The following is a 17,189-nucleotide window of genomic DNA, read 5'->3' as shown; positions in this document are numbered from 1 at the left end:
TGAAATACTGTATCCACATTTCCACAGCTGTGAGTTGCCTTGCTGGTCTGCTGCTCCTTTCCCTCCATTTGCCATCAATTGCTTTGTGACCCGACCATACCACCCATGGAGAACACCACACAGGTGGGTGTGTTCCTCCTTCTGGGACTCACCAGCACCCCAGAACTGCAGGTTCCCCTCTTTGCAGGGTTCACACTCGTCTACCTCACCACTCTGACTGGGAACCTGGGCATGGTCCTGCTGATCCTCCTGGACCCGTGTCTGCATACCCCCATGTACTTCTTCCTTGGGAACCTATCCCTGGTGGATTTCTGTTGCTCCTCAGCAGCCACCCCAAAGGTCCTGGCTGGGTTGCTTGCAGATGACACACTCAACTCTTCCAATGCGCGTGCTGCTCAGATGTTCTTCTTTGTCCTCTTGGCCACCAGGAGAGTTACCTCCTGGCTGCTATGGCCTACGACCGCTTTGTAGCTGTGTGTAAGCCCCTGCACTATCCTGTGATCATGACGAGGAGTGTGTGCATTTGCCTTGCCATGGGCTCCTATGTCTCTGGGTTTCTGACTGCTGCTGTTGAAGTTGGAGACACCTTCTTCCTCTCTTTCTGTGGGGCCAGTGTGGTCCACCACTTCTTCTGTGATGTTCCAGCAGTTATGACTCTGGCTTGCTCTGAGAAGCTCATTAATGAACTAATTCTTGTTTTGGTCACAAGCTTTCATGTCATTTTTGCACTAGTTGTTATTTTAATTTCTTACCTGCTTGTATTTATCACCATTTCTAAGCTGCACTCAGGGGAGGGAGTCAAGAAGGCTTTGTCCACCTGCCTCTCCCACCTCACTGTAGTTTCCTTGTTTTATGGAACTGCCACCATCATGTGCCTGCAGCCCAGCTCCAGCCACTCCATGGACACGGACAAGATAGCGTCCGTGTTCTACACCATGGTCATCCCCATGCTGAGCCCCGTGGTCTACAGCCTGAGGAACAAGGAGGTCAAGAGCGCCTTCAGGAAGGTGTTCACATGCACAAAACTGTCTTTAAGACTTGGTTTTGACTTTGGAGGAGACACAAGCACTCTATAGAGCGCGGCTCTTTCTCCTTTACTAAATCAGATATTAAGCCTCAGGCAGAAGTTTCGATCCTCAGAACCTCAGAGGCTATTGTCTAGAGACAAAGAAATGTGTCTGGAAATGTAATATGTAAATAGAAAGTCTTCAGTCATGATTTATCTTGGTTCCTGCTTTTCAAAAATCTTTTAAAGGCATTTTATTGATTAGGGCACTTCATGTATTTCCTTGATGACAAAGGAATAGATTTAGTCACACTACAGGGTGTCCATGTGCCCATCATCTACTCAGAAATATATCTATGTGATCACATGTAAGTAAAGGTGGAATATTGCTTGGCATAGGTAGAAAGTGGATCAATTTGACAAAAATTAATTCAATAATTAATTGATATCTTAGGAACTTACCCCATGACTAAAACACTGTTTATTCATTGAGTTGATAGTATTACTGGACTAATGATTTAAAACATTTGCACATCTTAATGTAGAGATTTAGAAATACAGAGTTAAATGAATTAATATCTCCTTGATTGAACTATTTTATACAACCAGCATGTTCATGTCTAAAATATCAAGAAGAGAGCCCAGAAAAGCAGCAGGAAACTGCAACGTTTGATGATGTATTCATGCCTATCAAGTCTCATGTCATTTTAAAACTTCACCAAGATCTCAGCACAGCTCTCCAGTTTGCTTCTGAAGATGCTTTCCCAGGCCAACGCCCTCCGCTGTGCTCAGGCTGAGCTCCCGGGTTTTGTTCCCCCCCCACTGTTACCCATTTCATGTTCGCTGACTTTCTCTGTCATCTTCACCACTTCAGACAACTCCGTGGAGGCCATCATCTCAGTCTTCTGCTCAGGTCTTTGCTTCGCGTTTCCATGTTAGAGTGTCCTCCTCTGATCACCATTGCTCAGCAGTCACTCCACATGGGGAACGTGCTAGCCCTGCACCCTACATCGAGCTTCGTGCTCCCCTCCAGCGACAGCAGAAGAGCAAACCCCCTTGACAGAATTCTCACAGTGAAGTACAGCTGCAAGGATTCTCCAGAGCAAAAGATAGATGATAGATAGATAGATAGATAGATAGATAGATAGATAGATAGATAGATTGATAGATAAACAGATAGATCTAGGAAGAGCTTTATTATGACAAGTAGCACCATGAGAAAGGCTGAGCACTCCTATGACTTTCTGTCTGTGAGCTAGAGCCCCAGCAGTGCTAGAGGTCCAGCCTCAGGTCCAGCCCAAAGCCCTCACAAACAGAGGAGATGGGCTGAGAAGCAACCAAGGGTGAGAGCTGAGGACCAGAGGGGCTGGGGTCCCAGGACTTCCTGCTGAAGTGCACAGAGCACACTCACCCTGCCTCTGCCTCCAAGCATTGCTTGGTGCCTGCTGCCTGCCCCAAAAGTCATCTCTACTCTCTGCCAATCCCCATGCTGACCTTCCTGGAACAAGCTTCACATGTACTCTGATGCAATGTGTAATCAGCTTTCTAGTTTGTTGTTGGTTTTGGTTTTGTTGTTGGTGGTGGTTTTTTGGGTTTTTTAGGGAAGAGTCTACAGGATGTTCAGGGTCTTACTACCAGATCGGACTCATAGGGATCCACCTGTTTACAGCCTCCCAAGAGCAGGGATTAAAGGCACGTATCACTACACCCAGTCTCAATTGCCATCTCAGTGCGGCCCAGGCGTGCGGCCAGCATGGCAGGCCCAGAAATGGAACCCTGGCTGCTGCGCCTGCATGCAGGCTCTTTAATCTGCTGAGCTACTTGGCCAGCCCTTAGATATTTTTTAATTAGTTAAGATTGTATATGAAATTAATTTATATTTCAGGAGGAGCAATACAAGTCTGAAATGCATATCAAGACCCTGTAGCAAATAAGTGAAAAATAATTTTAAAAAAAGAAATTAATGGAACAGTTAGAAATAAATAAAGCTAAAATATATCACTGTCCCATGAACCATAATATATAGAAAAAAGGAAATCAATGAGAAATCACAGAAACAAAATATATATTAATCTTTCTACAAAATTCTTTGATGGAAAGTATAATGAGAAAAGACAAAATAGAGTTTAGAATCAACTTATGCAAAATAATGCTTTAAAACTATTTTTTAAAAAGCTTAGAGTGCAAACAAGTAGAAAATAAACAATTAAGTGGTAGGCAGCACACATTGAGAAGGCCATATGGGAAAACTGTGAAACAAATAAATAAAAGATATAAATAGAAAATAGATAAACACTTGACACATTGAATAAATATAAGTATCTGGGTTGAAGAACTGCATGACTATCAGAAGGATTCATTTGAAAAATTCTCTCTTGTGAGAGTGGAAAGATAAGGACGAGAATAATTTCACAAGGAAAGTTTATTGGGCTAATTCCCTAGAAACAATCAAAAGGCAACATTTCAGATATTATAAACACACAAAAGCTGTAACATGCACATGATGTGGGTAGCACTTGTCCACACTTCCGACACACGTGGACACGCCTTGCTGCTCACTGTGGGTGGACACTGAGGTCACTTCCTGCATCCCACCCCGCTGCCGCCGAAGGCACACGTGCCTCCTCATGATGACGTTCCTATTTGCATCAGAGAAGTATAGTGGTGATCTCTTTTATTCCCCTAATATGAAAAGTTTTCTGTGATTAAGGTCCGAGGTTCAATCCCCTATACTTCTTTTTTAAAGAATGTGAAAGTTCAAAAAAAAAAAAAAAAAACACAAGGTGTTCAACATACAACTAGCTCAGTGGTACAGGGCTTGACTGGCAAGTGCAAGGTCCTGAGTTCAATTCCCAGAACTAGAAAACCAAACCAAAAATGTGAAAGAAGGAAAACTTAGTGCGGGAAAACTGAAGGCTTGGAAGGTAAGATCCAGGAAGTTTAGGCGGTGGAGGGCAGTACACAGTGCAGATGTAAGTGTCAGTTTTGATGTGAAAGATATCGTCACTGAAATGCTGGTTCCTACAGTATCAGTTCCCCCTCGAGTAGCAAAGATGGAAATAACTGGAAGAGTGAATGACATGACGGGGCTGGTGAGCTGGCTCAGTGGTCTAAAGCACCTACTTAGAACAAGCTTAGCAAAGCACAGGGACCGCGGTTCAATCCCCCAGCACCACATGCCATCCAACCCCGCCCCCTGGTGGGCTGAGCTGGCCACACACACACACACACACACACACACACACAAAGAAATAAAATTTGAAAAAAAAGTTAATGACATGAGCATAAAATTGATGAAAAGATTAAATTTTAAATTCATTTAATAGAATATATATATATATATATATATATATATATATATATATATATATACTCTTTCTCACTACATAGCCCAGACTGACCTCATAGGTGTGCATCGTGTGCCTACCTTCTAAAAAGTTTCTATACAATACATTTTCATGTTTAAATGCATTTAACTATCTTTATGCTTAAACATAAAATCAAAGCCAGGGGTGGTGGCACACACCTGTCATCCCAGCAGTCAGGGAAGGTGAAGCAGGAGGATCACAAGTTCAAGCCCAGCCTGGACAATTTAGCAACTTGGTGAGACTCAGTCTCAATATTTAAAAAATTTAAAACAACCGGGGAATGTAGCTTGGCCTAAGGGCCCTAGGTTCAGCCTCTAGTACTGCAATAAAATGAAATAAACTACAAATATCCAGAACCCATCTCACTGAGATCAGCACTAGACTTGGGGGCTTAACCAGGAATCCTTTCCCACATCACCAGGCTTTCCCCATTGTACACTCTTATTTACCTACTTTCTCCAAAAAGGTGTCCATTCACAGTCACCAGTGCAGAACGGGAGGGCGAGCCCCACTGAGGGCTACGTCATCTGCTCCACATGCAAGCGGGGGGCAGGACGAGGAGACTGGGCCGCATACTAATATGAAGGGTTCCTTGCACCAGGGCTGTGCAGCAGAAGGTACCTGTGAGACATCAGCACCTCTAAACAACAGAGGAGCAGGTAGATCAGGAGCCAGCTCTCTACCAACTCTGATCGTACTTAAACCTGTGGCCTTTCAGCTTCTTTGTAACATCCCTCCCAAAACACAGTTGCAGCTATTTGCTCTTTAAAAAAAAAAAAAAAAAAAAAAACATTCCTTTATGCACCCCACATAGGTTTCAGAAATAAATGACATTGTTCCTTACATCAAGGAACTCAGAATGGGGGACATGGGCAGGAGACAGCTACAGTGCCACCTGGGGTGGTGTGTATTCGTGTTTGCTCTGGCCTGGAGTGGGACATTTCTGACAGTGGGAATACCCACAAGGGCCGAGAAGTACTGGAGAGCTTGTGTGTTCCAGGAACTACAAAAGAATCATTCTCAACCCTGGCCATGGTGGTGCCATCATAAAAATATTCAAAGTCAGGCCAGCAAGATAGCTCAGAGGACTAAGCACCTGCTTAGGCAAGCTCAGGAACCTGGATTCAATTCCCGGTACTGCATGGCACACTGGACCTGCCCCCAGGGTTCATTGAGCAGGCCACAGAGTCTGGGCGTGGTGGCCCACACCTATGATCCCAGCGCTGGGGAAAATGGAAACAGGAGGATCACTATGAGTCCGAGCTGTGTAGTGAGACCCTGTACCACCTTCCTACTTGTGTCAGTGCTTTACTGAAGAAACACATATAACACAAGGGTTAAAAAATGTATAAAAACATTCCAAGATGGGCTTAGGAGGGTCAGCCACAGAGCTGGGTGAGGAACAATGCGGAGGGTGTCTGCATGCTGGAGACTGAAAGACTCAGTCCAATGTCCGGAGCTCACTGCAGCGTACCATGGAGTCTGTATTGTGCGGCTGATGGGCCCACAAGGCGGGGCTGAAGCGTCTACACCGCAAGCTGAAGAGTCTGGACCAGATGCCAGGAGATGACCTCTAAGCTGAAGGTCAAGGTTGGAGCTGCTCCAAAGCATAGAAGCCCAAAAATGTATGACCACTTGGCCTCAGTTACCTTCATAAAAACTGAGTTAACAGTATTAATATTAGAACAGTCAATGAAAATATGTATCAACCTCAGACTTCTATACTCAGATAAACTGCCCATCCATTTGATTGTGAAGTCAACATGAGACACACAAATAGTCAAACTTTATTCACTACCTATCAGTATGGTGAAACCCAGCGATGCAACTAATCTATCTGGGAACGTGGAAGAAGGAAAGCAGCCTGCCTGGATTCTCCTGCGTCTGGGGCCCTGCCTGCCCGCAGCAGGACAGCCTTCCTCAGCCATCCCACCCAGCACAACCCGTGTAGCTGTGAGCACAGGAAGACCTACCTGTGACAGAAGAGGCCGGTGGTGCAAGGCTGGGCTTCTTTGAAGCAGACGCGGACTGAGGAGAGGTGAATGCGCTCAGCGCTGTGAGCTCAGCACAGGAATCGCTGGTTATATCCGGGGCACTGAGTCCGAGAAGGGAGGCATGGCCGGAAGGGTTTCATTTCTGAGTGCACTTGGGCTGCGCGAACTGAGCTCTGTATTGCAGGAGCTGTAGAATAGCATATAACACAAGGCTTTACCTTATACTGCCTGAGCGGGGAAGAGCTGGGTACTTTTCATTTAACTCCTATTTGTCACTTATTGCAAATGACACCACAAATGCTAATCACCCCACACGTGAGCTGAGCATGCTCTTAGAGCAAACATCAAGGCCCTAAGTCTCAGGCAAGTGACCTCTTTCTTTGTTTTTTCTTAACGTCTATGTGCCAGAGGATGGTGCAAGCCCAGAGAGTGCAGCTGCAGCACCCAGAGGGTTGCCAGGGGTGGGCACTCCGGGAGGGAAGGAAGCCACCCACCTGTGCGTCAGTCCCATGCTCTAATGGACTTATCGCTATTAGTTCTATTCCCCTCCCCACCACTCTTACTCCTGTCACATGTGCCAGCTGGCAGTATACACAAGAATGAAAAGTCGAATTTCATTTACCACTTTCTTAAAATTTCCAAAACCTACAGATTAATGATAACAGGTAATTATTAGAAGGGGGAAGTGAAATGAATAAAAACATGCAGCACAAAATAAATATGTAGAATGTATTATAAATGTCAATAGAAAATCAAATATAAATGGCTTAAATGCACTGTTCACACGCATAATGACGATATAACAAAATTAAAGGAGAAAAACTGAATAAGAACAATAGCTACAAAAGCATCTGTGTGTTGCTCAACATAAAAATCATATCCTTGTCTTAGTTTAGTTTCTTTCTTAGTAGGTTAGTGTAATGAAGAGAAATCTTGCCGTCAGAGGCTTGCGGACCGTGGAGGGTCCCTGTGTCACTGTTTTCTCCTCGTCCCCATCGAATCATTATCTCCCGTGGCATTAATTTAGAGAGCTGAGACTGGAACCAGAAGGGCGCCCCTTTGGACAGCACTTATCCAAGTGAAGGCTAATACTTCGGCAACCAGAAGATTTTTAAAGAATTTGTGACTCCAAGTGAGAAAACATATCAAGGTATAAGCTATGTTGTTTCATGCCAAAGGCATGACGTTTGACTTAGGAGGGCAGAGACGCCCTCAGTTATGTCACAGACGTAATTCGGTGGAGTTTGGGTGCAGATAATTTTGTGGACTCTTTTTCCACAGTTGAAGAGTCTGAACTTTGTGGAAACTAAATAACCTTCAAGTTCATGAAAAAACAATCCATGGTGCACCCAAGACTTAAATCTAAGCCACCTCATTCCATGTTAATGTTCTTCATTTAACCTCTTTGTATTTCAGAGGATTTGAAAGCTTTTTAAGAAAGACCTGAGAGAGAATTGCTCTGGTGCTGCTCATGAGTCTTCCAAGAACGAATTCGCGATTCCCGCCACCCAACACTCCCTCCGCCTCTCATCCGGCTGTCGTCATCTCTCAGCAAACTGCCTCACAGTCGGCAAGTTCACGCTGTTAGTCACTTAAGGAGACCTGATTTTGGAAAGAAATTTATTCAAAATATAAATCAAGAGCCAAATGAAAGAGAGATACCAATATTCTTTTTTTTTAAGAATTGTTCAATGGGAAGGAGAAACTGGGATGAGAAAAGGACAAATGAAAGAAGGGAAAAATAGAGAGAGAGATATTTGCAGAATAATTTGGATATTATTATTGTTGATGTCTGCTGGCTTTTGAAAGGAGAAGTTAATGTTTTATATTTTACCCTGATTTTTGTTTTCCTCTTTTTAATTTCTTATAATTTCTCTGATATCAATACTCTAAAGTTTGTGAAGGTCTTCCTACACATAGCTTTCTGGGTATTCACGTCATGAAAAACTGAAAACTTGGCAAATGGCTCTTCTGGTGTACAAATATGATGTTTGTTCTGTTATATTAATACAGCTTATTAAATGGATTGATTTTTCTATGTTGAGGCACTTTAACTTCTTGGAATGAATTCTATTCAGTCATCATTTATACTTATTTTAACTTACTAACGGATTTGATCTGTGAGCATTTTTATCATTGTCTGATATATATTCAAGAGACGATGGGCCTATAGCTTATTCTTTGCTTTTGTCTAGCTTTGGCTTGAGGTAGTGCTGATTTCACGGATGGAGCTGGGAAGTATTTCCTGGATATTAACCCACATGAAGCAAAAGCCAGTGTTCAAATTAAAATATTGAGGGCACGGTGTAATAATATCAGTTCCACTTGTAATCGCCAAAATGTTCCTCAACCAGCAACTGCAAAGATAAACACTGTTTATGACGTTCTCTGTTGAAAGCTACCATGGATGACAGCAAAAATGGACCTCAAGTACATTAGGTTAGATGAATGTGGTGGAAAGTACCATATTCATGCCGAGCTGAAAAACTACATATTCTAGGATTCTAATTTAAAACATATCTGGAGAAGGCCAAATCATATGAGAAAATCTAGGGCGCTTGCCAGCAGCAACGGGTGAGAGAGATAGTTGCCTGTAACAGTTGAGGAAACTTATTAGGGGTGATTGTCAGAGTGGCTACGTGAATACACACCCAACCAAATCTTTAGAACTACACACAAAAAGTGCGCATACTGCAGTTTTCAACTATGCATTAAATTAAAATAAGAGATAGCGAGTAGCACAAATACACACATCACACCTGAAGCCTCCCGCTGAGTCACACACACACTTTAATTGCTTCCTTCTTTGAAAACTAAGCTGAAGAGCTGTAGATTCCCTCAAGAGCTGACACCCAAGAGAGCTCTGTGTGCTCTTAATTCTCTGCTTGTTTACACGTGCTAGTCCCTGAAGGCCAACAAAATTCCAGGTGACTTCACTGAGAAGTAGATGTTGCAGCCCTGTGGCCACCTCTGGTTCATCCTGATGTTAATGTTGATGCCCTGCAGATCTTCTTCCAACCTAAAGATTTGCTAATTTTCCCATTGTCATAAAGAAGGATTCCTCCGAGTTACAATTACATTGAGAGACTTTAAAATAATAATCACTTAGCAAGCTGTTTTATAGACTTGCCTTTATTCGAAAAATAATACTGTAATTTTATAATGTTTACTTGACAAATAAGAAGAGGCAGCCAACAGGGTTACAGGAATGATGCATGGTAGATCCAGGACTTAGCGCTTGCTAGAGATGCTGCAGTCTTTTCGCCCTGACTTCTCTGCCGCTGAAATTCTGCAGCTGCTACCCACAAGAGAGCTACTCTAGCAATCCATTATTTCATGGAAGAATTTCTGCTTTCCAACTCATGGTTTAAGATTATCATTTGTTTCCAAGGCATTAAGGTAAGCTGCCATAGCTAATATAAACTTTTAGCCAAATAGTGTAATTTATGCAAAAGCGGTGGAACATTCATACCTGTATGACTTCTTTGAGCACAGAAACCGAGGTTTTGAGAATCTGTCTAAACCACTAATGGGAATCTGGAGTACAAACAGTAAAACTATACCAATGCAGTTGAGTTGTGCTAAACATCTTGTTTGTCACCTTGTTGCTCCCTAAAATTCCCAACCTAAAAAAGCACAGGTGCTTTTTTCACAGATGCTCTGAATAGGTGGAGGTTTCTATTTGTTGTTAATTTGTTCATTTCTCATCAGGGATTTAGAAAAAAATAAATGGGCAGCATGTTACGGTTGACTCACTGTGTCAACTTGAGAAGTTTAGCTTAACTGAGTAGCTCACCAGGGGATCGGGGTCCTCACTTCGTAAACATCCTGAGCCTGTGCAGAGGAGAATGAGGGATGCTGTGAGCGCTACACCTGCCCAAGGATCGGTGCTTTGCATGCAGTGAAAGTTAAATGATGAAGGGCTGGTTGCTGGTTCTTCTGAGGTGCTCCAGACCTCACTTTCAGCTCGGCCTCTGGCCTCCAGTGCAGACTGCTCAGCCCTCTGGCATAGATTCTGCAGCCTACTGCCACAGACCCATCGGCCTTCTGATGTAGACTTGCATGGAGACTGCAGTGAGGGCCAGATCCTGCACTGAACCCTTCAGCCTGCACAGTGCAGGCGCCCTCTGGACGCTTGCTCATCCGACTCTGGCTGACCATCCTGAGCTGATCTTGTAATTCCTTAGACATTTGTATGATCGTGCTCCACCCATTTCTCTAGTAAGCCCCAACTGATGTGCAGTGAGCAGACAGCTTCAAACTACTAATGAGCCAGCAAAACCTGAACTTCATTCACGTCGGCACTTTGCGCGTAATCCTTATAACTGCTGGCATACCTAGGAATGCTCACACTGATGTGGCTGAAAAAGAGAGATTTTGATTAGGATAAAATTGAGTTTCAATATGGAATCTTGAATCTTCCTCAAGCTCCTTGTGCAGTTTTAGAATACCATTTAGCTTCACAAATTAACAGTTGAATTAATGGTAAATAAGAAAAATAATATTATTACCTATATGCACACAGATACCCAAGCACACTGTCACCTATGTGCTTAGATATAAATCTCCTGTGATAGATTATGGAAGGTTATATGTGCTGGAAGTGCTTTGTAGGATAGGATGGACACACATGAAATCCTCAGGGGCTAGACTTGTAAAGTGAGGCTGAAAAGAAGTAGAAAGATATTGATGAGGGGGCCCAGGGAGATGGCTTAGTAGAATAAGCACTTGTCTGGCAAGCGCAGGGTCCTGAGTTCAATCCCTGGTACTGCCAAAAAAAAAAAAAAAGATATTGATGAGGAATCATAGTGAGTACAGGATGGACATGTTTCCAAAGGCCAGAAATTAAAATAAACAGAGTTAAACTACTGGTCCTATGCTCCTGCTGACTCGGATATGTTCAAATTTTAAATATGTCAATTAAAACCGATGTGTGAGCCAAAGGTAACCCACAGAGTGTGAACTTGTACCCTTTGATATCTGTGATCCAAACACGGAATGATTGCGAAGGGACGGAAGAGCACCCTGGCAGCCATAGCTCAGAGAGGTACTTCAGGAAGGAAACTACACAGGAGGGTGGTGCTCCTGCGGTGGATAGCACAACCAGTCAGACGGCCAGGTGCTGAATGGAAAGTGGGGTACCTGGGGCAGGGGCGTATCGCATCACAGTGGCCCGAGGAAGAGCCAGAGCTCGCCTCACGCCCTCCACGGTGCAGGGCTTCCGTATCCTCCTGACGAGAAAAGCAGGGCAGCACCTACGGCGCGGGACTGATCCTGCAGCATTTTGCCATTCTTACTCCCCATCTCATTGTGTCTTTACAGTAACACCTTGAGGTGGGGTCGCTACCACCTTCATTTCATAGACAAAGAACACCTGGCTTGGGAAAGTTCCTAGGACCGGTGCTTCTTAGGTGGTACATGCTGAGCTGACAGGCCGCTGTTCCGTGCCCGGAGCCCCAGCTCTTACCTGGGATGCACCCTCCTATCAAGTCGCCCATGGTCAGCCGGGCACTGAGTGCCCCCCGGGATCTCACCATGTCTGCTGTGCACGGGTCTCTCAGTTCATTCACTGTGGAAACCCAAATGCTTGGCTTAAAATAATGGGGACAATGAATAATTGCATATAGATTTAAACGCAACTTGATTTAAGGCTAATTTAAATCATTAAAGTTGGTACCATTCTGTCTGGTACCAAAGCTTTGTTTGGAAAGTAATATTTCTGAAAATATGGATAGTTATTACTCAACCTCTGATGCCTCACAATCTAAATGAAAGTATGACTACTCAGCTTCATAAATTTGTTGGGAAATCAAGGGATATAGATGTAATGTGTCTAGGGCAGTTCCTGGCATGCAAACTATATAGAAGACTGTGAATCTACTAGTCTAGGAAATACTGAATTGATTGCTTTGTTAATTCCAGAATTGTTGTGTAGAGCAATGTACTGAATATTTTAAATCTCAGCTTACAAATACATAAAAATTTAAAACTATAGCAAAGCTGAGTAAAGAGCCCTCATTCAAGCCTGGAGCTCCATAGATAGCTAATGTATTAAATTTGGTTGTTAAGCTCATTCTTTGTTTATGAGAACAGTGAGACACACACAATTGGCATAAGAAGATAATGTGCATTATATAGGGACATTTGCATTTTGCTGCAGCCACCACTGTGTTTAAAGCACTTTCCTTTACTATAGGGCATCTCCTGATTCTAGAATAACATCGATGAAGAACAGGACAGAAGTGACAGAGTTCATCCTCTTGGGACTCACCAGTGCCCCAGAGCTACAAGTCTTTCTCTTTACTGTGATCACTGTCATCTACGCCATTACTGCGCTTGGGAATCTGGGCTTGGTCCTGCTGATCGTCCTGGACCCGCGTCTGCACAGCCCCATGTACTTCTTCCTGGCGCTGGTGGACTTCTGTTACTCTTCTGCTGTCACTCCCACAGTCATGGCTGGGTTGCTTACGGGAAACAAGGCCATTTCCTACAATGCCTGTGCTACTCAAGCATTCTGCTTTGGAGCCTTTGCCACAGTAGAAAATTATCTTCTGGCCTCCATGGCCTATGACCGCTATGCAGCGGTGTGCAGGCCCCTGCACTACACCAGCACCATGACCACGAGAGTATGTGCCTGCCTAACCTTAGGCTGCTCTTTTGGAGGCATCCTGACTGCATCTGTCATCACAAGTGACACATTCAGTCTCTCCTTCTGCATGTCTAATGTGGTCCATCATTTTTTCTGTGAAGTTCCGGCCGTCATGGCTCTATCCTGCTCTGATAGGCATGTCAATGAGCTGGTCCTTGTTTGCATGGCCAGCTTCAACATCTTCTTTGCCCTCCTGGTTATCTTGGTGTCCTACTTATTCATATTCATTACAATCTCGAAGATGCGTTCTGCTGCAAGGTACCAGAAGGCCTTCTCCACCTGCGCCTCCCACCTCACTGCCGTCTCCATCTTCTATGGCACTGCCATTTTCATGTACCTGCAGCCCAGCTCCAGCCACTCCATGGACATTGCCAAAATCGCCTCCGTGTTCTACACCATGGTCATCCCCATGCTGAACCCCGTGGTCTACAGCCTCAGGAACAAGGAGGTCAAGAGCGCATTCAAGAAGGTTGCTGGAAGGACTGTGCATTGAAGACTTGATTCTTTGTGCAGTGTATGTTCTTTTCCACTTTGTCAAAACTTGGCCTACATCACATTCCACTTCTAGTCTTTCATCTTGCAGCATGGGTCTAGTGTTGATGTTCTCATGCCAGGGTCATGCTGCATTTGTAGCTAAAACTTTGCTGCAGATTTTGAAGTCAGGTATTGTGATAACTCCAGCTCTTATGGAATTTTCACTGCTCTCCCCAGCTTTAATGTGAGAAAAAATTAGTAACCCAGCTTTAAATAATAGCAAGCTAGGGCCAGGCAAATAGCTCAGCATATTAAAGCACCTGCAAGCAGGCACAGGGGCTGGGGTTTGATCCCAGGGCCTGCTATGCTGGCCCTGCCCCCAGGGACTGGGAGTGGTGGCGTGTGCCTGTAATCCCAGCTCATGGGAGGCTGTAAACAGGCAGCTCACTATGAGTCTGATCTAGTAGTGAGACTCTGAACATCTTGTAGACCCTTCCCTAAAATACAAAAAAAAAAAAAAAATAGTATTACTGTAGTGCTGGCATATTTTATTGAGAGACATAGAGCAAATGCATCTTAAACAAAGTACTGTTTCTGGCTTGACAAGTCATTTTAGAGAAACTACATTTTCTCTTGATGTTTCTCAAGAGGATCAAATAGCCATAGTATAATAAAAGTGTAGGAAAAAATAAAGTCATTTTAAAATATATTAATGTGACTGTCACAACACTGTTAAATAATATACCACAGTATTTTTTTTTAATGCAAGGACTTCACAATGGCTAATGTCCCCTAGTTCTGAATTCGGGTGAGTGTCACCATCTCTCGGCCTCCTCCTGTCTTTTACTCCATGCCCTTCACAATGACCTTGATATTTTTTACAAACCCAAGCACGTCCTTGCCTCAGGGCCCCTGTGCCTGCAGCTCCTCCTGTCGGGGAAGTTTCCCTCATCCAGTCAGGTCTCCGCTTAAGCCCTGTGAATTTATCATCTCTGACTTCCTGGCCACCTACACAGAAATGCACCTGTCTCTCCCAGTCACAGTGCCCCTTCACCCCAAGTTAATCCTCATAATCCCTTCCAGCACTCACGTGTTGTATATTTATGTGCTCTCTGGTTATCACTTCAAACTAGAATTTGAACCTCATGAGTATGGTGACTTCATCTGTTTGATCCTGCTCGGCACATAAATAGATGCCTGTCTCTTCGTAGTGTCTCAGTAATTATGCTAAATGAATGAATAAAATAATTCAGTTTTGGATCCCGCTGTAGCACTACGATGAATCTGTGAACCACTGTTGGGTGTAGCAAGTCACTTGTAATACGAACCTTCTAGACAGAGATGTGGGACATTTCAAGGGGAACAGCACTTTTTCTGCTTTGTTAAAATGTTTATAATCCATATTTGCAATTCATGCTTGCCCGTTGTCCCCCCTTTTAGACACTATAATTTCTTGGAACTCTCATCACTAATTGAATATTCTCTCATAATCTTTACTTTGATTTGACATCTCACTAAAGAGCCAGTGATACATTAAATAGGCATTATTTAGTAAGTCAAAAAGAGAATGTAATTATGAGATTATGTAAATGTTTAATGTGTGGTTCTATTTGGAAAATTACTCTTGTGTATGAATTACATGATTAAGTTAAATGATTGTAAATGACCATTTAAAATATAAACATGAAAATATCCATCGGTAATAAATGTAAATTCAGTATGCTTATTTAGTGCATAATTTTATGTTTTAATTTCTAACCACAGACAGCTCTATTACCATACAAACTGTACCCACAAGATGCAAAGCCACGTCTGCTTTTGCTCCTAGTCATCAGACGCCTATGTATCTCAGAAGTTGTGAGATGCTGCTGGAATGTGCTGAGATGCTTGTGCCTGTATTTTCAATGTACTATATGTATTCCACAGATACTGTGGTTGTTATGGTGATGTTTCTCCCACTAGGACCATTTCTAATCTTACTTTAAATAATAATTTCCTTTAGAATTATCTTATATGTAAAGGATAAATTTCAAAGACAAGGCAGAATAATCCACTCTAATTCCATGATAGTCAGAATAATAACCTACCCAAAAAGACCCATGCAACATTTCTTGGACCTTGTAACCGTCCAAGATAATTATTATTTATGTAATTTATATAAATACTCAAAACCCAAGAGATAATCATGGTCTACGAAGTGGGCTCTATTACTATAATATTAACATTTGAGAAAGACATAGAAACAAATATCTGATAAAGGAACATTTATTTATTTATTTGTGAATAAGACAAGAAAATAAATTTTAATTAAGGACACATTTGCTATGGTTTGCATCTAGGTGTTCCCCCCAAAGCCTCATGCAGTCACGGGGTGGCTTCCAAAGTTTCTGATTAACTCACAGTCCGGGGCTTGGACTCTGGGTGTGGGTGCTTCGCCCGCCCTGGGGCGGATGTCCTGTGCACAGTGTAAGAGAGAGGCTCGCTAGCTGCAGCAGCTGCTGCTCCTCCCTTAGCTCGTCGCTGTTTTCCTCCTCCCTGATCTGCTGCCCTCTGCCATGTGCCACCCTGCCTTGGAGCCAGGCGAGTATAAACTGAGCTACATAAACCTTTCCTTCCTTATTTTTGCTTCTTGAGTCTTTTTTCCCAGCAATGAAAGAAAAGTAACTGAGAAAAGATTCATGGGGAATGCTTTGGAGTATGTCCAGGTAACAAAGAAAAGCCTGGTATTGCACTGGGAAGAATGAAAGCGATACATCTACATGGGAAAGAAAGTTTCTTGGTACCAGAGATTACTAAGTAAAATTTGCAATCCTAAAGACATAGCATGTTGTTTCCCTGAATTGGCCTGTGATTTGGGGCCAGCCCAACGCTCTTCTGTAGGTGGTGACTGGATTCTCTTGTATTGCTGCCCGGCCTTTGCTGCTAGCTGACCCTGTGCGATTAGCAGTCATGGCAGGTGCTCATGTTATTTCTTTAATTTTTTATTTTTATTATCACATGTTTGCGGCACCTTACAGTTACTCATCGTGGGGAGCCGGCGCACATACATAACACATCCCAACTACTTCCATCTCCTTTCCCTCCCCCACTTTCTCTCCACCTCTTGGTCACCTCCCCATTTGTGAAGGTTTCTCTCCCCGTTTCCTATTAACCTTTTTAATTTTGTTTTAGTTCATTATACTTTGGGTTTCTCATACAAGAGAAATCATGCTGTATTTAAACTTATGTATCTGATTTAGTTCATCTACTTTCATGGTCTCAAATTTAGTATGTTTTCTTATAAATGATTCAAATTTATCTTTCTTTGTAGCAGAGTAATACTCCACTGTTGGTACCAAATTTGCTGCATCATTCATCTGAAGGTGGGCATACAGGCTGCTTCCAAGATTTAGCTCTTATGAGTTGTACTTCAGTGGATGTGGTTAAGCCTGTATCATTTCAGTTTCAGCCAAGATGTGCAGGAGAGTCTTGCTTCCATTGTCTCCTGAGCTCCATATTGCCAGGGTTTGGGATGGATGAGCCCAGCTTGAATCTGCCAGCTTTCACACTTCTTTTTATTTTTTGGTCAAAGAACTTTCTCTGAAAGTACTGCTCATCCACCACCTGCACTTAGCTTTTGATCATCTCATGACGCTAATGTGGACCAGTCCTGGTTGGTGTGGTCCCACATTGAAAGGAACTGGTTGCTGAGTTGAGAG

The 17,189-nt window shown here is 43.2% G+C and overlaps 1 protein-coding gene and 1 pseudogene across 1 annotated transcript; both read left to right on the top strand.

Moving 5' to 3' along the window:
• Positions 1 to 102: 102 nt before the first annotated feature.
• LOC101565873 lies at positions 103 to 1,076 on the top strand (annotated as a pseudogene).
• Positions 1,077 to 12,589: 11,513 nt separating this feature from the next.
• Positions 12,590 to 13,510, top strand: LOC101564955 (olfactory receptor 5B3-like). Its single transcript, XM_012512608.2, has one exon. It carries the CDS (start codon positions 12,593 to 12,595, stop codon positions 13,508 to 13,510), a length of 918 nt encoding a protein of 305 aa, XP_012368062.1. The 5' UTR covers positions 12,590 to 12,592.
• Positions 13,511 to 17,189: the final 3,679 nt, after the last annotated feature.

Source organism: Octodon degus, unplaced genomic scaffold (genome assembly GCF_000260255.1).
Source record: "Octodon degus isolate 3935 unplaced genomic scaffold, OctDeg1.0 scaffold00239, whole genome shotgun sequence".
Taxonomy (NCBI): domain Eukaryota; kingdom Metazoa; phylum Chordata; class Mammalia; order Rodentia; family Octodontidae; genus Octodon; species Octodon degus.
The sequence above is the reverse complement of the archived record's forward strand: the minus strand, read 5'-3'. Positions and strand labels throughout refer to the sequence as shown.

Coding starts and splice junctions, on each gene's coding strand:
- LOC101564955 (XM_012512608.2), top strand. CDS start 12,593: ATGAAGAACAGGACAGAAGTGACAGAGTTCATCCTCTTGGGACTCACC.